At 52.2% G+C, this 23,582-nt stretch overlaps 1 protein-coding gene across 1 annotated transcript in view; it reads right to left on the bottom strand.

The window, feature by feature from the left end:
* The window catches only part of LOC144946004 (coiled-coil domain-containing protein 33-like), a 78,571-nt gene that overhangs the window by 21,886 nt on the left and 33,103 nt on the right, over positions 1–23,582 (bottom strand). Inside the window, exons 4-5 of the mRNA XM_078874736.1 lie at positions 9,072–9,267; positions 7,576–7,664 (exon numbers count right to left, since the gene is read on the bottom strand). Coding sequence (XP_078730862.1) covers positions 7,576–7,664; positions 9,072–9,267 — 285 coding nt within the window. The remainder of the gene's footprint in view (positions 1–7,575; positions 7,665–9,071; positions 9,268–23,582) is intronic.

The raw sequence follows: 23,582 nt of genomic DNA, 5'->3' as shown, positions 1-23,582 counted from the left end.
CCACTCTCTCCGTACTGCCCAGCGTGGCCTCCTCCTGTTTCACTCTGTCTCAACTCCCTCTTCCCCTTCCGGTTCTCACCCTAAATCCTCTCTCCCACGTGACCCTAACTCCTCCCTCTCCCCACGTGACCCAGACTCCGCCCCCCCTCAATCCTTGCTCGCATTACACGACCCCCCCCCTGATGAAAACCCAGCCGTCCCCGGCTGCAATAAATATAATAAAATAATGCGAGCAACATTTTAACCATCTAGCATCACTGGACAACGGAGAATATAACAACGATAACAAGAACAACAAGAACAAGAACAATCAACGAAAGGAAAGGGATTTGGAACGCATGCGGGTCGCCGGCCCGTCACGAACGGGTGGCGGTCCCCCCACAGACCGAGAACGCGACGGGGTTTTAAGATCGACGGGAGTAAAACCGCCCGCCGCTGTTGGAGGCCCGTCAACGCCAAGGTCCCGTTCCCCAGAGAGACCCAAGTCCGGGGTCTCTGGCAACCGTGTCTGTGGTGGGGTTGGAGGGGCAGCGGGGTCAAGTGGCCCCGTCGTCGTGGTAGGCCCACCCAGAGTAGGATTCGCCACATCCACCTGCGTCACGGCTGGTTCGTCTGTAGAAGGAACGACAGGCGCGCTTGCAGAGTCAACAGGCAAGGGCAGAGGTGCGTCGGGTGCAACAGACACCGGCAAGGCAACATCAGGGGATGACGCATCCGTCCGCGGGGCCACGTAGGGCTTCAACCTAGACGTATGGACATACCAGCGCCGCGATCCGAACCAAATCTGCGCGGACTGCGGGTTAGGGACTTCAATAAGCTTAACCGGCCCCTGCCATGGTTTGTGAAGCTTAGGGGAGGTCCCCGGCCGCACCTGCGGGCAGTGCAGCCATGCCATGTCCCCCACTCGCCAGGGGCATGTACCGGTCGAGCGCCGGGCGCAACGCTCGTTTCGCGACTGATTCTTGGCAGTAGCCAATCGGGCCCCCTCCCGTGCCTCGGCGACGCGTCGGACAATGTCCTGAATGTACTCGGGGAGAGGTTTAACAGGACCCTTCGCCCCCGTACCCAGCTGTACTTCCACTGGCAGCACATTCTCTTGGCCGTACATTAGAAAAAATGGAGAATACCCTGTGGACGCATGAGGCGTCATCCGATACGCGGAGAGTACCCCAGGTATATGCAAGTCCCAATCAGCTTGTTTCTCGTCAACTGTGTGACATAGCATGGCCGACAGCATCCGATTAAGCCGTTCCACCATGCCATCCATCTCCGGGTGGTAAGGAGACGTACGAACCTTCTTGGTTCCCAGAGCAGCGCACACTTCCGCCAACAATTTAGAAAAAAAATTTCGCCCCTGATCCGTGAGTAGCCTCTCCGGCGCCCCTTTGTCCAGCACATATCCAAACAGGAAGGCGTCTGTGATAGACACCGCCGACTGGTCGGGTAAGGGCCAAGCCATCGGCCAACGGGAAAGATATTCCACCCCGACCAGCAAAAATGTATTACCCCTAGCGGATGGCGGGAAAGGTCCCAAAATATCCAGCGCCACCAACTCATTGATTCGAGACACCTGTATAGACTGCACCGGCGGCACATAAGGGTTTTTAGGCGGCTTCCGCCGGGCACACTCAGGACATGCCCGAATGTGTCCGACGACATCCGTCGTCATGCTGTGCCAGAAGTAGTCTCGCTGCAATGTTCACAAAGTCTTCTGCACCCCGAGATGTAATAAAGTGTCGCAGTGCAGAGTCCGAATCAATTCGTACCGTAACGACGACGGTACAACCAGACACCAGTGGTCATGCAACCCCTCCCTCCACATGAGCAACCCATCCCGGAGAGCGGCCCCCGGCATCCCACCGGACAGCAATCCCCCCACTCCCTTCGCAGCCCGACTCCGTAAAGCCCCCAACGAGTCGTCAAGCAATTGTTCGCGAATCCATACCGAGCACGGCAGGTTCAGAACCCCATCGGCCGGTCCTGGGCACACCGGAGCCCAAGGCACCTCGACAGCTGACACGACAGGCCGAGGGGGTAGCTGAACCGGCGTACACCTATTCGTACCCGACGCGCTAGCGCAAGGGGACCCCTGTGGTAATCTGGAGAGCGCGTCCGTATTCGCGTGACGCGACCCCTTCCGATATTGAATGTCGAAGGAAAATTCCTGCAGGGTCTCCAACCATCGTGCAAGTTGGCCAGATGGTTGGTCAACCCTCAGGGCATACTGCAGAGCCGCATGGTCCGTGCGCACAATAAACGAACGGCCGTATAGATACGGGCGATATTGGCGGAGAAAATAGACAATAGCCAATAGTTCGCGGTGAGTAACGCAGTAGCGGGTTTCTGCCGGGGACAGCACACGGCTACCGTAGGCTACCACGCGTTCCACGCCACCCTTGGACTGTGACAGAACGGCCCTGATCCCGGTGTCACTAGCGTCCGTATCCAGAATAAAAGGTCGATCAAAATCCGGATAGTCCAATGTCGGCGCCGTTGCCAACTGATCGCGTAGGCCCTCAAACGCCGCTTCCTCCAGCGGACCCCAACTGAACCTCCGACCCTTACCCGTAAGGAGGTGCAAGGGCCTAGCGATCATAGCAATGTTCGGAACGAACCTTCGATAATATGAGGCGAACCCAAGGAAGCGACGTACATCCCCAACTGAGGCCGGGGTTGGCCAGTTGCGGACGCACGCCATCTTCTCCGGGTCCATGGCCACCCCGTCCGCACTGACTATGTGTCCCAAATAATGCACGGATCGTTGCAGTAGGTGACACTTTTTTGGTTTGAATTTTAGATTGGCGGAGCGCATCCTAGCAAAAACCATCTCCAATCTTTGTAAATGTTCGTCAAATGTGCGGCTAAAGACGATGACATCGTCTAAATAAATCAAACATGTCTCCCACTGCAGACCCGTTAACACCAGCTCCATCAACCGCTGAAAAGTGGCAGGGGCCGCATTCAAGCCCATCGGAAGGCAATTAAACTGAAACAATCCCTGCGGCGTACGGAAAGCCGTCTTTTCCCTCGAGGACTCATCGAGGGGAAGCTGCCAGAATCCCGAAGAGAGATCCAGTGTTGAAAAAAACTTCGCCCCGGACAAGGCATCAAGGGAATAATCCATGCGCGGCAGGGGGTATGCGTCTGCGACGGACACCTTGTTCAATTTTCGAAAATCGACGCAAAATCGCAGTTTCCCATCCTTCTTCACAAGGACTACCGGCGCGCCCCATGGACTGTTAGACGGGGATATTATGTCAGCGGCCAGCATGTCCTCCACTGCACCGCGAACCTGATCCCGCTCCGTCGGGCTCAACCGATGCGAGTTCAACCGAATCGGAGCGGCATCCCCCGTATCAATGTGGTGGGAAAGCAAGGAGGTGCGTCCCAAGTCAAAATCATCCGAGCTGAACACGTCGGAATAACTTAGCAACAGCGCGTGAAGCGTGGACCATTGTTCTCCGGTCAGGGATGAATTCTCCCCGCATAACTCGGCAACCCAACGATCATCCTGCCCCGTAAGCCCCGAAACCCCCCCTACCATGTCCCGGCGGGCCCGGTTGTCATGGGCCATGAACGCGGTCGTGGCGTGAGCCAAAACCGTTCCGGCCGGGACACTGACATTCTCCGCACTCCCATTCAGCACCTGTAAGAACGGGGGCTGGCCCGGCCGGACAATCGTTTGTGCCCCAACCAGCGCCGAGCCGCCCGTTATAGCCGTGGACGGCGATAACAAAACCCCCGCCCCGCTCCCTCAACACCAGGTACTGGCTTCTGATATCTCAATGGGATAAGCATCTGCGAACCAGGTGGAATGTCAACAGATACCTCGGACAGCGCCTGTACCTGGAAAACAGGGGCAGACCGGCCCCATGGCGACGGTAAGAACGACATCTTCCGCCCCCCCGGTAATTCAATGCAATTTTGATCAACCCTTATTTGAATGGGCATTTTTGCCAGGAAATCAGTCCCCAACAAACAGGGTACCGCGAGGGACCTAGAGATCAAAACGGTCCCTGAAGCCGACACCCCCCCAATCGATATGTTGGTGTCCACCTGGCCCACAATGCCCATACTTCCCCCGTTCGCCGCTATGCATGAATCATAAACCGCTCGCACTCTCCCTGGCGGAATGCCCAAAAGATGGAAAATGACATCCGAAATAATGGTCACGGACGCACCGGAGTCCACCAAAATACGCACCTCGACCCCCTGAATAGAACCCGGTACCGTGGACGACCCAGTAGCGGGCCGCAACTACCCTCCGTGCCAATCGCCGCCATTGTGTCAGCGAGCGACACGGGTCAATCGGCGGCACCTCGTTGTTAACGACACACGGACCGCGCGGCGAAGGTGATGCATGAGGTGACAGGCCTTGCCGGGTGTCTGATGCGCACCGACTTGCCTGTCCTGGCTGGTCTTTTCGCGTGATGTCCGTGGTCGAGGCGTCCTGCTGGGGCGGCCCGGGGATGCGAGCCCAACAGTCCCTGGCGAAGTGGCCCTTACGGCCGCAGTGGAAACACTCCACGTCGTTTCGGCATGCGGCACCCCCTCTGTCCCGACGCTCCCGCGCCGGTGGGCCGGACCTCGGCCCCGTTCCTCCCCGAGCAGGCCACTGGGTGGAGGCGGCCGTCAACTCCTGTGGACCCTTGTCGTCAGGAACGTAGACCGCCTTCTTAGGATCCCACCCCGTAGCACCGCCTTCAACGATGGGGCCCCCCATCCAAGCTGACACCTGTTTCCAGCGTCGGAGATTAAATTGAGCGTCCAAGCACTTAGCCTCAGCACGGGACGTCAACTTATCATGGCTGCACACCGGCATGGGGATCCCCAGGTCTCTAGACAATTCCAGCATCTTGCCCAACACAAGGGGCTCCAACAAATCCGGCTCCGTCTCGGGGTATGCTGCCATCGCCAGTTCCAGAACGGCGCCTCTGAAAGCCACCGGCGATTCTTCAGGCGCCCGTTGCCGCTGAAGAAATCTACGATGGGCATCGTCCGGAGGCTCGTACGCATCCGCCATTTCCTCGAAGACACCCTGCAGCGTCCTCTTCTTGTCGGCCTTGATGGAGCGGAACAACCAGGCGGACTCGTCGTCGAGAAGTGTTGGTAGGACTTTCAGGGCCTCTGCGTCCGTCCATTTGGCGGAGCGTACGACCGCTTGAAAACGGCAGGCGAATGTACTCCAATCGCCGCCGATGGAGAATTCTTTGACCATTGTTAAATGATGGCTGCGGGTCATTGCTCCGCCGTCCTCCGCCGATGGTGACTCACGTGGCAGCGACAAGATGGCGTCACTCCGCAACGTGTGCAAGATGGCGGCTTCCCGCGGTAGAGGGCGCAAGATGGCGGCTTCCCACGGCCGAGGGCGCAAGATGGCGGTTTCCCGCCGTTCCTTCTCGGCCACGCCCAAGATGGTGTCTTCATGCCGCGTGGTTGAGAGGGCTGATGGCGACGGCAAGGCCCCGGCCCGCTGTTCCCCGCCGGGCCTCCCCGAAGTCGTCGCCGGCGTCACAAGGTCGCACAATTGCGGCAACACTGTCTTCAGCGCCTCCAGTTGGGCCGTCACCTGTCGCCATCCGTCCTCAGCGTCCAGTCGCGCGGATGGGCCCACCGAGGCGGCCACGTCCTGCACGCCCGGACCCCCGCTCGTCCCAGCGTCACTTTCCTCCTCCATCATCAGTAGCGCCACCGCTGGAGGGAGGTCATCGTCAGAAGATGCTGCAGAAGATGGTGCAGGGTCGTTCTTCCTTCTGAGCTGTTTTGACATGCCGTTTCACTTCTGACACCAATGTAATAAAGGACTCTCTCTCATATGTCGATCTCCGTTGTCCTTTATTGGGTTCGTAGAATCTCGTTACCATGGTGTCCTCGCTCAGGCCCGTGTCTCTCCCGACGATCTCTCCATGCAGTCTCCCTGCTGCTCCGATATGCAGTCTCTCTGATGCCCCCGATATGCAGTCTTCCTGCTGCTCCGCCTTGCAGCCACACCGCTGCTCCGCTCTCTAGCTTCACTGCTGCCCCGTATACAGCTAGCCTCCCACAGCCCGCTAGCTCTCTGCGTCTGACACCGATGGCTGACAGTGTCGACGTCTCCCACCGCGTGGCGACCGCGCCACTCTCTCCGTACTGCCCAGCGTGGCCTCCTCCTGTTTCACTCCATCTCAACTCCCTCTTCCCCTTCCGGTTCTCCCCCGAAATCCTCTCTCCCACGTGACCCTAACTCATCCCTCTCCCCACGTGACCCAGACTCCGCCCCCCCTCAATCCTTGCTCGCATTACACAGGGAGAGAGGTGACGTCACCGGTTGAGGCAGGGCGATCGGGGCACTTCTTGAAGGGAATTGGAGTCGGGTGGACTCGTGCGGTATGAGCTTGCATGAAATAAAAAAACGTGTTGACTCTTGATCTTCATCTGGTGGGCTCTCTACACATTTTCCATGATAAGCCCCTTTGTTGAGCTATCATTTGTGATAGCCAGGTCGCTTCTGAAAAAGAGCTACATAGCTCAGTGGGCCTTACGTAGTTCAGTTTCAGTTCAATGTTCAGATTACTGTGGCGAAGATGCTTGCATTGATGGATATATATTGGCCAGGGGGCCCATTTGAAGTGGTAGGCCCCATGTGGTTGTGGGCCAGAGCCATATATGAGATGACAACCTTTACATTTAAAACTGCCAGTGAGCAGTGCACCACTGTGTGAGAGAGTAGCCTCCAGGAAATGAATGCCACTTAACTACTTTTGGTATCACTTCAGTCGTGCTCTTTATCGACACTCGGGGCTCACTTTTTATATGCCCTCCGAAAATATATATTTTTTCCTGTCAAACCAAGTTTCAAAATCAGGCCTGGTTTTCACCGGAGTCATCCGAAACTGGAGTCAACTCACTACACTCGAGAACCCAATTTAGTCGAATCATTTGGCGATGCTGCTGCATTGGCAGTGCTGCACAAGTACACATAACACGGTGTGGTGGCTTTTCCGACAATGGCCCTTCTTAATGGCACTAAAATACATTGATACAAACAAAACTGCGTATTAAAAAAGGTATATTGCGCACAACGTCACCTTTTCTTTTATCCTTTTAAGGCCCCACAACAACAGCCACCATTCACCACTAAGTGGCGGTGACGTCACCATGGCGCTTGTGCCAGGCCAGGTGCACTCTGAGGCCATAATGTGAAGTGTCGAAGGCTCGCTGACAGGTCACGAGACAGACCCGGGTGCCATGGGTTGACTGATTGAGATGACTGGCAGATGCACCGGCTGTGCCCCCTACTGTGCCAATTTGCTGTATTTTAGCTGCCCGGTGCTCCGCTCATTGTTGCGAGCATTGCTCCTCTGCCCTCAGTTGTTGTTGGAGGGCAACTGCCTCCAACTTGCCCGGTAGCGTCCTTCACAAGCCTCCTCCACAGTGTTATTGACAAACGTGTTGAGTTTTCAGTTTAACAACCGGTGGCCGACACTAGAATTCAAAACCAGGATCTCCTTGGCCGGGGCTCAATGCTCTGTCCCTGGAGCCACCCGGCCACCTCGACTCGAGTACTCTATTTTATCTGTTCACATGGCCACTCACCCTGATGAGCTCATTCTGCAGCTGCTGCACCTTGTCCTTGTAGCCCTTCATGTCCCGTGTGTCCATCGCCACCTTCTGCTTCAGGGACACTGGGAAGTATATAGCCCATTATCAATACACCGCTGAATGAAGGCCTCCCCCCCCCCCCCCAACGCCACGTGAGTCGTGGGGTTATCTGGCAGTTCTTCGTGCCGTTCAGTGTTGGTGCAGGTGGGTAGCATAGAAGTGCAGTTAAACAATGGATTCTGCTGCACTGCCCTATGCTGTCCATACTGCATTGCAATATATAGCCTATAACAGCGGTCATGCAAGGCGACCACCCATTCAAACATCACCCAGATTATTGGAGGTGTTGTTACGCAAGTCTCGTGCATTGTATTTATTAAGACTAATACTACTTTATAGATATCTAGCAATTCACTGGTAAATGAAGGCCTCCCCACCCCTTGTGGCAGTCAGGGTTGTATGACCGTGTGCCACCATCTTGGTCAGTGCAGGTTGGCCAACGGAAAGCGACCATAGTTGGGAATCAAACTTCGGTCGCCGGGTTCATAGATAGCACAGTGATGTAATACTACATAATATATAACCGGTCTTATTTTAAATAAATAACTAAAATAACGAGCATTTGTCATCAGATTCAAAAGTGGAACATTTCCATTTTCAAGTAATTTTATTTCTATCCGGCTTTAATCAGAAACGCTAAATCACATCATGTGGCCGATATCTGACAGATCAGCACACGTACTGTGTGCCGCAGGCTGTCTGTTACATTTACACTCATCCATTATGGCCCTGCTCCATAGAACCTCAAGTGCTATGAATAAGGCCCCATTTCCCAAAACGTCACCTATCGCACACTGTATTTGTTTTATTTTTGGTTCAGCGTATCTGTCGCGAGGAGTTTGTTTAGTCACCAGGAATCTTCTGCTGTCTCCAATAACGTGACTAAATCATCTCAGTCTGTGTCTTTCTTTCAGAGCGCGTTGATAATTTATTGGTAGCCGTAGTTATATTTGTGCTTGATCATTTTCATCAACTCACAGCCCGTCGATGACTAAAATAATAAAAAGTAAAAACTCATTGATTTTGGTCACCAATTTCATAGAAAAAATTAATGGAGGCAGGGTGGCAGTGGTAACACGTGTGCCTCACAGCAGGACAGACCTGAGTTTGATTACTAAATTGGGCTCCTTTCAGTGTGGAGTCGCTGTGCTCTCCCCTTGTTCTGTACAGATTTTTCTGGGTAGTCCGGCTTCCTCCCACACGCATAAAGCTGACCACTCGCATAAAGTTGGGCAAACACCCCCAAAGTAGACCCAACAGAACTTGGGCAATTGTTAGAGCCGATTCTGGCTGGCTCCCACCCGCCGTGGCTTCCCACCATGGTTTCCCCGTGCATGCACGAATGTACACGCGTGGACGTGCGCTCGATAACGTATTTTACGCGAATGATGCTTCAGTGAAAAATCACAACCCCCAACGAAGCTCGTTACCAAGCCGGTCGGCGAGCTCGCTCTTGGTCATGACGTCGAGGTCGGCATCAGCGAGCAGGGCGCGTCCGGTCTCGTGGTGCATGCTCAGCTCGCTGCGCAGGCGGCTGTTCTCGCTCTCCAGGCGCCCCACCTCACGCCGCAACGCCAGGATGTCGTCGGCCATCTTGCGCAGCACCGAGCGGTAGCCGTCCAGCTCCTGCCACGACGGCGATGCGGGGGGACGTCATGGGGCATCTGGGCCCCATCTTCTTCGAGCACAAACACTGGCCTAAAGCTGACCACTGGTCTAAAGTTGAACATTGGGCTAAAGCGAGGCACTGGCCTAATGTGGGACAATGGCCTAAAGTGGGACACTGGCCTAAAACGGACCACTGGCGTCAAGTGGGACACTTGCCCCAAGGGGGACGCTGGACTAAAGCTGACCACTGGCCTAAAACGGACCACTGGCCTAAAGCTGATCACTGGCCTAAAGTGGGACACTGGCTTCAAGCAAGGCACTAACCAAAAGCTGACCATTAGGCTAAAGTGGGACACCGGATTAAAGCTGACTAATGGCCTGAAGTGGAACACTAGCCTAAAGCTGAAAACTGGCCTAAAGGTAGACACAGGCCTAAAGCTGACCACTTTTCTAAAGCTGACCACTGGGCTGAAGCTGACCGCTGGGCTAAAGTGGAACACTGGCTTAAAACGAGGCATTGACCAAAAGTGTATCACTGGCCGAAAGTGGGACACCGGATTAAAGCTGACCACTGGCCTAAAGTGGGACACTGGCCTAAAGCTGAACGCTGGCTTAAAGCTGACCAATGGCCTAAAGTGGGACACTGATCTAAAATGAGGCACTGACCTAAAGTGAGGCACTGGCCTAGAGTGGGACACTAACCTAAAGCTGAAACCTGGCCTAAAGGAGGACACAGGCCTAAAGCGAGGCACTAGCCTAAAGCTGATCACTGGCCTAAAGTGAGGACTGGCTTAAAGCTGACCACTGGTCTAAAGTGGGACACTGATCTAAAAATGAACTTTGGACTAAAAAGGGACGCTGGCCTAAAGCTGACCACTGGCCTAAAGTGGCACACTGGCCTAAAGAGGGACACTAGCCTAAAGTGGGACACTGGCATGAAATGGGATACCGGCCTAAAGCTGACCACTGGCCTAAAGTGAGACAATGGCCTAAAGTCTGAAACTGACCTAAAGCGAAGCAGTGGTCTATAGTGGAAAACGGCCTAAAGTGAGGCACTGGCCTAAAGCGAGGCACCGGTCTAGAGCTGAAAACTGGGCTAAAGAGGGACACTGGCCTAAAGCAGAATAATGGCTTAAAGCGGGACAATGGCCTAAAGTGGGACACTGGATTAAAGCTGACCACTAGCCTAAAGTGGAACACTGACCAAAAGGGGCATGCTGGCCTAAAGCTGACCACTGAGCAAAAGTGGGACACTGGCCTAAAGCGAGGCACTGACCTAAAGCTGACCACTGGCCTTAAGTGGGATACTGGCATAAAGTGGGACACTGGCCTAAAGTGGGACACTGGCCCAAAGCAGGAAACTGGTCTAAAGCTGACCAGTGGCCGAAAGTGGGACACTGTCCTAAAGTGGGACACTTGCCTAAAGTGGGAAACTGGACTAACGTGAGGCACTGGCATAAAGTTGACTGTTGGCTTAAATCTGACAAATGGCCTAAAAGGTGGGACACTGGGCTAAAGCAAGGCAATGGCCTAAAGGTGACCACTGGCCTACAGTGAGACATTGATCTAAAGTGGGACACTAGCCTAAAGCTGACGACTGGCCTAAAGTTGACTGCTGGCTTAAAGCTGACCAATGACCTAAAGCTGACCACTAGCCTAAAGTGGGACACTGACCTAAAGAGGCATGCTGGCCTAAAGCTGACCACTGGCCTAAAGTGGGACATTGGCCTAAGGTGAGGCACTGTCCTAAAGTAGGACACTTGCTTAAACCTGACAAATTGCCTAAAAATCGGGACACTGGCCTAAAGTGGGACATTGGCCTAAAGTGGAACACTGACCTAAAGCTGAGAACTAAAGCGGGACACTGATCTAAAACTGACCATTGGACTAAAAAGAAACGCTGGCCTAAAGCTGACCACTGGCCTAAAGTGGCACACAGGCCTAAAGCTGACCACTGGCCTAAAGTAGGACGCTGGCTTAAAGCGGGACACTGGCCTAAAGTGGGACACTGGCCTAAAGTTGACTGCTGGGTTAAAGCTGACCACTGGATTAAAGATGATCACTGGCCTAAAGTGGGACACTTGCCTAAAGCTGACCACTGGCCGAATGTGGGGCACTGACCTAAAGGGGCATGCTGGCGTAAAGCTGACCACTGGCCTAAAGTAGGAAAATGGCCTAAAGTGAGGCACTGGCCTAAAGCGAGGCACCGGTCTAAAGCTGGAAACTGGGCTAAAGTGGGACATTGGCCTAAAGAAGAACAATGGCTTAAAGCGGGACACTGGCCTGAAGTGGGACACTGGCCTGAAGTGGGACACTGGCCTAAAATGGGACATTGACTTAAAGGGGCATCCTGGCCAAAAGCTGACCACTGGCCTAAAGCTGACCACTGGCCTAAAGTGAGACACTGTCCTAAAGTCGGACACTTGCCTAAAGTGGGAAACTGGACTAAAGTGAGGCACTGACCTAAAGTGAACTGCTGGCTTCAATATGACAAATGGCCTAAAAAGTGGGACACTGGGCTAAAGCGAGGCACTGGCCTAAAGGTGACCACTGGCCTAAAATTGACTGCTGGCTCAAAGCTGACCAATGGCCTAAAGTGGAACACTGACCTAAAGCTGAGAACTGGGAAAAAGTGAGGCACTGGCCTAAAGTGGAACAATGGCCTAAAGTGGGACACTGGCCTAAACCGGACCACTGGCGTCAAGTGGGACACTTGCCCCAAGGGGGACGCTGGACTAGAGCTGACCACTGGCCTAAAGCGGACCACTGGCCTAAAGCTGACCACTGGCCTAAAGTGGGACACTGGCCTAAAGCTGAACGCTGGCTTAAAGCTGACCAATGGCCTAAAGTGGGACACTGATCTAAAATGAGGCACTGATCTAAACTGAGGCACTGACCTAAAGTGAGGCACTGGCCTAGAGTGGGACACTAACCTAAAGCTGAAACCTGGCCTAAAGGAGGACACAGGCCTAAAACGAGGCACTAGCCTAAAGCTGATCACTGGCCTAAAGTGAGCACTGGCTTAAAGCTGACCACTGGTCTAAAGTGGGACACTGATCTAAAAATGAACTTTGGACTAAAAAGGGACGCTGGCCTAAAGCTGACCCCTGGCCTAAAGTGGCACACTGGCCTAAAGAGGGACACTAGCCTAAAGTGGAACACTGGCGTGAAATGGGATACCGGCCTAAAGCTGACCACTGGCCTAAAGTGAGACAATGGCCCAAAGTCTGAAACTGACCTAAAACGAAGCAGTGGTCTATAGTGGAAAACGGCCTAAAGTGAGGCACTGGCCTAAAGCGAGGCACCGGTCTCAAGCTGAAAACTGAACTAAAGAGGGACACTGGCCTAAAGCAGAACAATGGCTTAAAGCGGGACAATGCCGAAAGTGGGACACTGGATTAAAGCTGACCACTAACCTAAAGTGGGACACTGACCTAAAGGGGCATGCTGGCCTAAAGCTGACCACTGAGCAAAAGTGGGACACTGGCCAAAAGCGAGGCACTAGCCTAAAGCTGACCACTGGCCTTAAGTGGGACACTGGCATAAAGTGGGACACTGGCCTAATGTGGGACACTGGCCTAAAGTGGGACACTGGCCTAAAGCAGGAAACTGGTCTAAAGCTGACCAGTGGCCTAAAGTGGGACACGGTCCTAAAGTGGGACACGTGCCTAAAGTGGGAAACTGGACTAACGTGAGGCACTGGCATAAAGTTGACCGTCGGCTTAAATCTGACAAATGGCCTAAAAGGTGGGACACTGGGCTAAAGCCAGGCAATGGCCTAAAGGTGACCACTGGCCTACAGTGAGACATTGATCTAAAGTGGGACACTGGCCTAAAGCTGACGACTGGCCTAAAGTTGACTGCAGGCTTAAAGCTGACCAATGACCTAAAGCTGATCACTGGCCTAAAGTGGGACACTGACCTAAAGCTGACCACTGGCCTAAAGTGGGGCATTGGCCTAAGGTGAAGCACTGTCCTAAAGTAGGACACTTGCTTAAATCTGACAAATGGCTTAAAAAGTGGGACACTGGCCTAAAGTGGGACATTGGCCTAAAGTGGGACACTGGCCTAAAGTTGACTGCTGGATTATAGCTGACAACTGGCCGAAAGTGAGACACTGGCCTAAAGCCGATGACTGGCCTAAAGTTGACTGCTGGCATAAAGCTGACCACTGGCCAAAAGTGAGACATTGGCCTAAAGTGAGAAACTAGACTAAAGTGAGGCACTGGCCTAAAGGAGGACACTTGCTTAAATCTGACAAATGGCCTAAAAAGTCGGACACTGGCCTAAAGTGGGACATTGGCCTAAAGTGGGACACTGGATTAAAGCTGACCACTGGCCTAAAGTGGGATGCTGGCTTAAAGCGGTACACTGGCCTAAAGTGGGACACTGGCCTAAAGTTGACTGCTGGCTTAAAGCTGACCACTCGATTAAAGATGATCACTGGCCTAAAGTGGGACACTTGCCTAAAGCTGACCACTGGCCGAAAGTGGGGCACTGACCTAAAGGGGCATGCTGGCATAAAGCTGACCACTGGCCTAAAGTAGGAAAATGGCCTAAAGTGAGGCACTGGCCTAAAGCGAGGCACCGGTCTAAAGCTGGAAACTGGGCTAAAGTGGGACATTGGCCTAAAGCAGAACAATGGCTTAAAGCGGGACACTGGCCTAAAGTGGGACACTGGCCTGAAGTGGGACACTGGCCTGAAGTGGGACACTGGCCTAAAATGGGACACTGACTTAAAGGGGCATCCTGGCCTAAAGCTGACCACTGGCCTAAAGTGAGGCACTGACCTAAAGTGAACTGCTGGCTTCAATATGACAAATGGCCTAAAAAGTGGGACACTGGGCTAAACTGAGGCACTGGCCTAAAGGTGACCACTGGTCTAAAATTGACTGCTGGCTCAAAGCTGACCAATGGCCTAAAGTGGAACACTGACCTAAAGCTGAGAACTGGGCTAAAGTGAGGCACTGGCCTAAAGTGGAACAATGGCTTAAAGTGGGACACTGGCCTAAAACGGACCACTGGCGTCAAGTAGGACACTTGCCCCAAGGGGGACGCTGGACTAGAGCTGATCACTGGCCTAAAGCGGACCACTGGCCTAAAGCTGACCACTGGCCTAAAGTGGGACACTGGCCTAAAGCTGAACGCTGGCTTAAAGCTGACCAATGGCCTAAAGTGGGACACTGATCTAAAATGAGGCACTGATCTAAACTGAGGCACTGACCTAAAGTGAGGCACTGGCCTAGAGTGGGACACTAACCTAAAGCTGAAACCTGGCCTAAAGGAGGACACAGGCCTAAAACGAGGCACTAGCCTAAAGCTGATCACTGGCCTAAAGTGAGAACTGGCTTAAAGCTGACCACTGGTCTAAAGTGGGACACTGATCTAAAATGAACTTTGGACTAAAAAGGGACGCTGGCCTAAAGCTGACCCCTGGCCTAAAGTGGCACACTGGCCTAAAGAGGGACACTAGCCTAAAGTGGGACACTGGCGTGAAATGGGATACCGGCCTAAAGCTGACCACTGGCCTAAAGTGAGACAATGGCCTAAAGTCTGAAACTGACCTAAAACGAAGCAGTGGTCTATAGTGGAAAACAGCCTAAAGTGAGGCACTGGGCTAAAGCAAGGCACCGGTCTAAAGCTGAAAACTGGGCTAAAGAGGGACACTGGCCTAAAGCAGAACAATGGCCTAAAGCGGGACAATGCCTAAAGTGGGACACTGGATTAAAGCTGACCACTAACCTAAAGTGGGACACTGACCTAAAGGGGCATGCTGGCCTAAAGCTGACCACTGAGCAAAAGTGGGACACTGGCCAAAAGCGAGGCACTAGCCTAAAGCTGACCACTGGCCTTAAGTGGGACACTGGCATAAAGTGGGACACTGGCCTAATGTGGGACACTGGCCTAAAGTGGGACACTGGCCTAAAGCAGGAAACTGGTCTAAAGCTGACCAGTGGCCTAACGTGGGACACGGTCCTAAAGTGGGACACGTGCCTAAAGTGGGAAACTGGACTAACGTGAGGCACTGGCATAAATTTGACCGTCGGCTTAAATCTGACAAATGGCCTAAAAGGTGGGACACTGGGCTAAAGCCAGGCAATGGCCTAAAGGTGACCACTGGCCTACAGTGAGACATTGATCTAAAGTGGGACACTGGCCTAAAGCTGACGACTGGCCTAAAGTTGACTGCTGGCTTAAAGCTGACCAATGACCTAAAGCTGATCACTGGCCTAAAGTGGGACACTGACCTAAAGCTGACCACTGGCCTAAAGTGGGGCATTGGCCTAAGGTGAAGCACTGTCCTAAAGTAGGACACTTGCTTAAATCTCACAAATGGCTTAAAAAGTGGGACACTGGCCTAAAGTGGGACATTGGCCTAAAGTGGGACACTGGCCTAAAGTTGACTGCTGGATTATAGCTGACAACTGGCCGAAAGTGAGACACTGGCCTAAAGCCGATGACTGGCCTAAAGTTGACTGCTGGCATAAAGCTGACCACTGGCCTAAAGTGAGACATTGGCCTAAAGTGGAAAACTAGACTAAAGTGAGGCACTGGCCTAAAGGAGGACACTTGCTTAAATCTGACAAATGGCCTAAAAAGTGGGACACTGGCCTAAAGTGGGACATTGGCCTAAAGTGGGACACTGGATTAAAGCTGACCACTGGCCTAAAGTGGGACGCTGGCTTAAAGCGGGACACAGGCCTAAAGTGGGACACTGTCCTAAAGTGGGACACTTGCCTAAAGTGGGAAACTGGACTAACGTGAGGCACTGGTATAAAGTTGACTGTTGGCTTAAATCTGACAAATGGCCTAAAAGGTGGGACACTGGGCTAAAGCAAGGCAATGGCCTAAAGGTGACCACTGGCCTACAGTGAGACATTGATCTAAAGTGGGACACTGGCCTAAAGCTGACGACTGGCCTAAAGTTGACTGCTGGCTTAAAGCTGACCAATGACCTAAAGCTGATCACTAGCCTAAAGTGGGACACTGACCTAAAGAGGCATGCTGGACTAAAGCTGACCACTGGCCTAGAGTGGGACATTGGCCTAAGGTGAGACACTGTCCTAAAGTAGGACACTTGCTTAAATCTGACAAATTGCCTAAAAATCGGGACATTGGCCTAAAGTGGGACACTGGATTAAAGCTGACCACTGGCCTAAAGTGGAACACTGACCTAAAGCTGAGAACTAAAGTGGGACACTGATCTAAAACTGACCATTGGACTAAAAAGAAACGCTGGCCTAAAGCTGACCACTGGCCTAAAGTGGCACACAGGCCTAAAGCTGACCACTGGCCTAAAGTGGGACGCTGGCTTAAAGCGGGACACTGGCCTAAAGTGGGCCACTGGCCTAAAGTTGACTGCTGGCTTAAAGCTGACCACTGGATTAAATATGATCACTGGCCTAAAGTGGGACACTTGCCTAAAGCTGACCACTGGCCGAAAGTGGGGCACTGACCTAAAGGGGCATGCTGGCGTAAAGCTGACCACTGGCCTAAAGTAGGAAAATGGCCTAAAGTGAGGCACTGGCCTAAAGCGAGGCACCGGTCTAAAGCTGGAAACTGGGCTAAAGTGGGACATTGGCCTAAAGCAGAACAATGGCTTAAAGCGGGACACTGGCCTAAAGTGGGACACTGGCCTGAAGTGGGACACTGGCCTGAAGTGGGACACTGGCCTAAAATGGGACACCGACTTAAAGGGGCATCCTGGCCTAAAGCTGACCACTGGCCTAAAGTGAGACACTGTCCTAAAGTCGGACACTTGCCTAAAGTGGGAAACTGGACTAAAGTGAGGCACTGACCTAAAGTGAACTGCTGGCTTCAATATGACAAATGGCCTAAAAAGTGGGACACTGGGCTAAAGCGAGGCACTGGCCTAAAGGTGACCACTGGTCTAAAATTGACTGCTGGCTCAAAGCTGACCCCTGGCCTAAAGTGGCACACTGGCCTAAAGAGGGACACTAGCCTAAAGTGGGACACTGGCGTGAAATGGGATACCGGCCTAAAGCTGACCACTGGCCTAAAGTGAGACAATGGCGTAAAGTCTGAAACTGACCTAAAACGAAGCAGTGGTCTAAAGAGGAAAACGACCTAAAGTGAGGCACTGGCCTAAACCGAGGCACCGGTCTAAAGCTGAAAACTGGGCTAAAGAAGGACACTGGCCTAAAGCAGAACAATGGCTTAAAGCGGGACAATGCCTAAAGTGGGACACTGGATTAAAGCTGACCACTAACCTAAAGTGGGACACTGACCTAAAGGGGCATGCTGGCCTAAAGCTGACCACTGAGCAAAAGTGGGACACTGGCCAAAAGCGAGGCACTAGCCTAAAGCTGACCACTGGCCTTAAGTGGGACACTGGCATAAAGTGGGACACTGGCCTAATGTGGGACACTGGCCTAAAGTGGGACACTGGCCTAAAGCAGGAAACTGGTCTAAAGCTGACCAGTGGCCTAAAGTGGGACACGGTTCTAAAGTGGGACACTTGCCTAAAGAGGGACACTAGCCTAAAGTGGGACACTGGCGTGAAATGGGATACCGGCCTAAAGCTGACCACTGGCCTAAAGTGAGACAATGGCCAAAAGTCTGAAACTGACCTAAAACGAAGCAGTGGTCTATAGTGGAAAACGGCCTAAAGTGAGGCACTGGCCTAAAGCGAGGCACCGGTCTAAAGCTGAAAACTGGGCTAAAGAGGGACACTGGCCTAAAGCAGAACAATGGCTTAAAGCGGGACAATGCCTAAAGTGGGACACTGGATTAAAGCTGACCACTAACCTAAAGTGGGACACTGACCTAAAGGGGCATGCTGGCCTAAAGCTGACCACTGAGCAAAAGTGGGACACTGGCCAAAAGCGAGGCACTAGCCTAAAGCTGACCACTGGCCTTAAGTGGGACACTGGCATAAAGTGGGACACTGGCCTAATGTGGGACACTGGACTAAAGTGGGACACTGGCCTAAAGCAGGAAACTGGTCTAAAGCTGACCAGTGGCCTAAAGTGGGACACGGTCCTAAAGTGGGACACTTGCCTAAAGTGGGAAACTGGACTAAAATGAGGCACTGGCATAAAGTTGACCGTTGGCTTAAATCTGACAAATGGCCTAAAAGGTGGGACACTGGGCTAAAGCGAGGCAATGGCCTAAAGGTGACCACTGGCCTACAATGAGACATTGATCTAAAGTGGGACACTGGCCTAAAGCTGACGACTGGCCTAAAGTTGACTGCTGGCTTAAAGCTGACCAATGACCTAAAGCTGATCACTGGCCTAAAGTGGGACACTGACCTAAAGCTGACCACTGGCCTAAAGTGGGGCATTGGCCTAAGGTGAAGCACTGTCCTAAAGTAGGACACTTGCTTAAATCTGACAAATGGCCTAAAAAGTGGGACACTGGCCTAAAGTGGGACATTGGCCTAAAGTGGGACACTGGCCTAAAGTTGACTGCTGGATTATAGCTGACCACTGGCCGAAAGTGAGACACTGGCCTAAAGCTGATGTCTGGCCTAATGTTGACTGCTGGCATAAAGCTGACCACTGGCGTAAAGTGAGACATTGGCCTAAAGTGGGAAACTAGACTAAAGTGAGGCACTGGCCTAAAGGAGGACACTTGCTTAAATCTGACAAATGGCCTAAAAAGTGGGACACTGGCCTAAAGTGGGACATTGGCCTAAAGTGGGACACTGGATGAAAGCTGACCACTGGCCTAAAGTGGAACACTGACCTAAAGCGGAGAACTAAATCGGGACACTGATCTAAAGCTGACCATTGGACTAAAAAGAGACGCTGGCCTAAAGCTGACCACTGGCCTAAAGTGGCACACTGGCCTAAAGCTGACCCCTGGCCTAAAGTGGGACGCTGGCTTAAAGCGGGACACTGGCCTAAAGTGGGACACTGGCCTAAAGTTGACTGCTGGCTTAAAGCTGACCACTGAATTAAAGATGATCACTGGCCTAAAGTGAGAAACTGACCTAAAGGGGCATGCTGGCATAAAGCTGACCACTGGCCTAAAGTAGAAAAATGGCCTAAAGTGAGACACTGGCCTAAAGCGAGGCACCGGTCTCAAGCTGGAAACTGGGCTAAAGTGGGACATTGGCCTAAAGCAGAACAATGGCTTAAAGCGGGACACTGGCCTAAAGTGGGACACTAGATTAAAGCTGACCACTGGCCTAAAGTGGGACACTGACCTAAAGGGTAATCCTGGCCTAAAGCTGACCACTGGCCTAAAGTGAGACACTGTCCTAAAGTCGGACACTTGCCTAAAGTGGGAAACTGGACTAAAGTGATGCACTGACCTAAAGTTGACTGCTGGCTTAAATATGACAAATGGCCTATAAAGTGAGACACTGGGCTAAAGCGAGGCACTGGCCTAAAGGTGACCACTGGCCTAAAATTGACTGCTGGCTCAAAGCTGACCAATGGCCTAAAGTGGAACACTGAACTATAGCTGAAAACTGGGCAAAAGTGGGACACTGGCCTAAAGCAGGACAATGGCCTAAAGCAGAACAATGGCTTAAAGCAGGACAATGGCTTAAAGCGGGACACTGGCCTAAAGTTGACTGCTGGATTAAAGCTGACCACTGGCCGAAAGTGAGACACTGACCTAAAGCCGATGACTGGCCTAAAGTTGACTGCTGGCATAAAGCTGACCACTGGCCAAAAGTAGGACATTGGCCTAAAGTGGGAAACAGGACTAAAGTGAGGCACTGGCCTGAAGTTGAATGCTGGCTTAAATCTGACAAATGGCCTAAAAAGTGGGACACTGGCCTAAAATGGGACATTGGCCTAAGGTGGGACACTGGATTAAAACTGACCACTGACCTAAAGTGGGATACTGACCTAAAGCGGGACACTGATCTAAAACTGACCAACGAACTAAATAGGGACGCTGAACTAAAGCTGACCACTGGCCTAAAGTGGCACACTGGCCTAAAGCTGACCACTAGCCTAAAGGGAGATGCTGGCTTAAAGCGGGACACTGGCCTGACGTGGGGCACTGACCTAAAGCTGAGATCTAAAGCAGGGCACTGATCTAAAACTGACCATTGGACTAAAAAGGGACGCTGGCCTAAAGCTGACCACTGGCGTAAAGTGGCACACTGGTCTAAAGCTGACCACTGGCCTGAAGTGGAATATTGGCCTAAAGTGGGACGCTGGCTTGAAGCGAGGCAAAGGCCTAAAACTGATGACTAGCTGAAAGTGAGGCACTGGCCTAAAGCTGACCACTGGCCAAAAGTGAGACACTGACCTAAAGCTGACAATTGGCCTAAAGTGATACGGTGGCCTACAGTGGGACAATGGCCTAAAGCTGACCAATGACATAAAGTGGGACGCTGGCCTAAAGCGAGGTATTGGCCTAAACCTGATCACTGTCCTCAAGTGGACCAATGGCTTAAAGCCGGTTAATAGCCTAAAGCTGACCACTGGCCTGAAGTGAGACATATGCATACAGCAGGACACTGGCCTAAAGTGTGAAACTAGACAAAAGTGGAACACTGGCCTAAAAATGGATACTAGCCTAAAGCTGACAACTGGCCTGAAGCGCGACACAGGACTAAAGCGGGACACTGGGATAAAGCAAGGCATTGGCCTAAAGCTGACCACTGGCCTAAATTTGGACACTGGCCTAAAGCTGACCACTGGCATAAAGTGGGACGCTGGCCTAAAGGGAGGAACTGGCCTAAACATGATCACTGGCTGAAAGTGAGGCACTGCCCTACAGTGGTACACTGGCTTAAAGCGAGGCACTGGCCTAAAGAGAGACACTGACCTAAAGGTGACCATTGGCCTAAAGTGATACGCTGGCCTAAAGTGGGACACTGGCCTAAAGCTGACCACTGGCCTAAAGTGGGACACTAACGTAAAGTGATGCACTGATCTAAAGTCGAATACTGGCCTAAAGCTGACCACAAGCCTAAAGTGGGACACTGGTCTAAAGTGGGAATAGCCTAAAGTGAGGTGCTGGTCTCAAGTGAGGCACTGGTTTAAAGCGGAACTCTGGCCTAAAGCAAGACAATGGCTGAAAGAGGGACACTGGCCTAAAGTTGGACACTTGCCTAACGGTGACCGATGGCTTGAAGCTGACCAATGGCCTCAAGGGGGACACTGGCATAAAGTGAAGCAATGGTCTAAAGCTCTAAACTGGCCTCAACCCGACTACTGGCCTAAAGTGGGACAATGGCCTAAAATGTGACACTGACCTAAAGCGAAGCAGTGGTCTACAGCGGGAAATTAACCTGAAGTGAGGCACTGGCCTAAAGCGAGGCACTGGTCCCAAGCTAAAAACTGTCTGAAAGCAGGACAATGGCTTAACGTGTGATACTGGCCTAAAGTTGACTGTGGGCTTAAAGCTGACCAATGGCCTAACGTTAGAAACTGGACTAAAGTGGGACACTGACTTAAAGATGGCCACTGGCCTAATGTGGAATATTGGCCTAAAGTGGGATGTTGGCTTAAAACGAGGCACTGCTCTAAAGCTGATCACGGGCCTAAGGCGAGGCAATTACCTAAAGCTGACCACTGGCCTGAAGTGTGACACTGGCCTAAAGTGGGACACTGGCCTAAGGCGGGACACTGGCCTAAGGCGGGACACTGGCCTAAAGTGGGGCAATGTACTAAAATGGGACACTGGCCGACAGTGTGGAACTAGACTAAAGTGGACAACTGGCCTAAAGATGGATACTAGCCTAAAGCTGACAACTGGCCTGAAGAGCGACACAGGACTAAAGCGGGACACTGGGATAAAGCAAGGCATTGGCCTAAAGCTGACCACTGGCCTAAATTTGGACACTGGCCTAAAGCTGACCACTGGCATAAAGTGGGATGCTGGCCTAAAGCGAGGAACTGGCCTAAACCTGATCACTGGCTGAAAGTGAGGCACTGGCCTAAAGTGAGACACTGACCTGAAGCTGACCATTGGCCTAAAGTGATACGCTGGCCTAAAGTGGGACACTGGCCTAAAGCTGACCACTGGCCTAAAGTGGGACAGTAACGTAAAGTGATGCACTGATCTAAAGTCGAATACTGGCCTCAAGCTGACCACAAGCCTAAAGTGGGACACTGGTCTAAAGTGGGAATAGCCTAAAGTGAGGTGCCGGTCTCAAGTGAGGCACTGGTTTAAAGCGGAACACTGGCCTAAAGCAAGACAATGGCTGAAAGTGGGACACTGGCCTAAAGTTGGACACTTGCCTAACGGTGACCGCTGGCTTGAAGCTGACCAATGGCCTAAAGTGAGACACTGGCATAAAGTTAAGCAATGGTCTAAAGCTCTAAACTGGAATCAACCCGACTACTGGCCTAAAGTGGGACAATGGCCTAAAGTGTGACACTGACCTAAAGCGAAGCAGTGGTCTACAGCGGGAAATTATCCTGAAGTGAGGCACTGGCCTAAAGCGAGGCACTGGTCCCAAGCTAAAAACTGTCCGAAAGCAGACCAATGGCTTAACGTGTGATACTGGCCTAAAGTTGACTGTGGGTTTAAAGCTGACCAATGGCCTAACGTTAGAAACTGGACTAAAGTGGGACACTGACTTAAAGATGGCCACTGGCCTAATGTGGAATATTGGCCTAAAGTGGGATGTTGGCTTAAAACGAGGCACTGCTCTAAAGCTGATCATGGGCCTAAGGCGAGGCAATTACCTAAAGCTGACCACTGGCCTAAAGTGTGACACTGGCCTAAAGTGGGACACTGGCCTAAGGCGGGACACTGGCCTAAGGCGGGACACTGGCCTAAAGTGGGGCACTGTACTAAAGTGGGACACTGGCCGAAAGTGTGGAACTAGACTAAAGTGGACAACTGGCCTAAAGATGGATACTAGCCTAAAGCTGACAACTGGCCTGAAGAGCGACACAGGACTAAAGCGGATTTAAAGCTTTCGTGACTGCAGGGATTCATCTTCTTGGTTCTTTCGGTAAAGTCACGTAGAAGGGAAGTAATAAAATAATAAAAATAAAACACAATAAAATAATTCTCACGACGTTTCGGCCACAACGCAAGCAGCCGTCCTCAGGTGAAAACCAGATCCGTCGAGGCGACAGAGTCTGAATGAAACAGCACACGAGCTTGGAGCATATATATAAGCTGGGCGCCTTGACAAAGGAATTTGCATATCAAGAGGAATTTAGCATATTTATGGGAAATGCAGGAATGTGATTAGTACTACATATGCATGTGCATTATGCAGGATTAACAGCATTAAAGGGAGCTGCAGTTGCTGCTGCTGCTGCAGTTGCTGCTGCTGCTGCAGTTGCTGCTGCTGCTGCAGTTGCTGCTGCTGCTGCAGTTGCTGCTGCTGCTGCAGTTGCTGCTGCTGCTGCAGTTGCTGCTGCTGCAGTTGCTGCTGCTGC

This window comes from Lampetra fluviatilis, chromosome 39 (genome assembly GCF_964198595.1).
Source record: "Lampetra fluviatilis chromosome 39, kcLamFluv1.1, whole genome shotgun sequence".
Lineage (NCBI taxonomy): Eukaryota > Metazoa > Chordata > Hyperoartia > Petromyzontiformes > Petromyzontidae > Lampetra > Lampetra fluviatilis.
The sequence above is the reverse complement of the archived record's forward strand: the minus strand, read 5'-3'. Positions and strand labels throughout refer to the sequence as shown.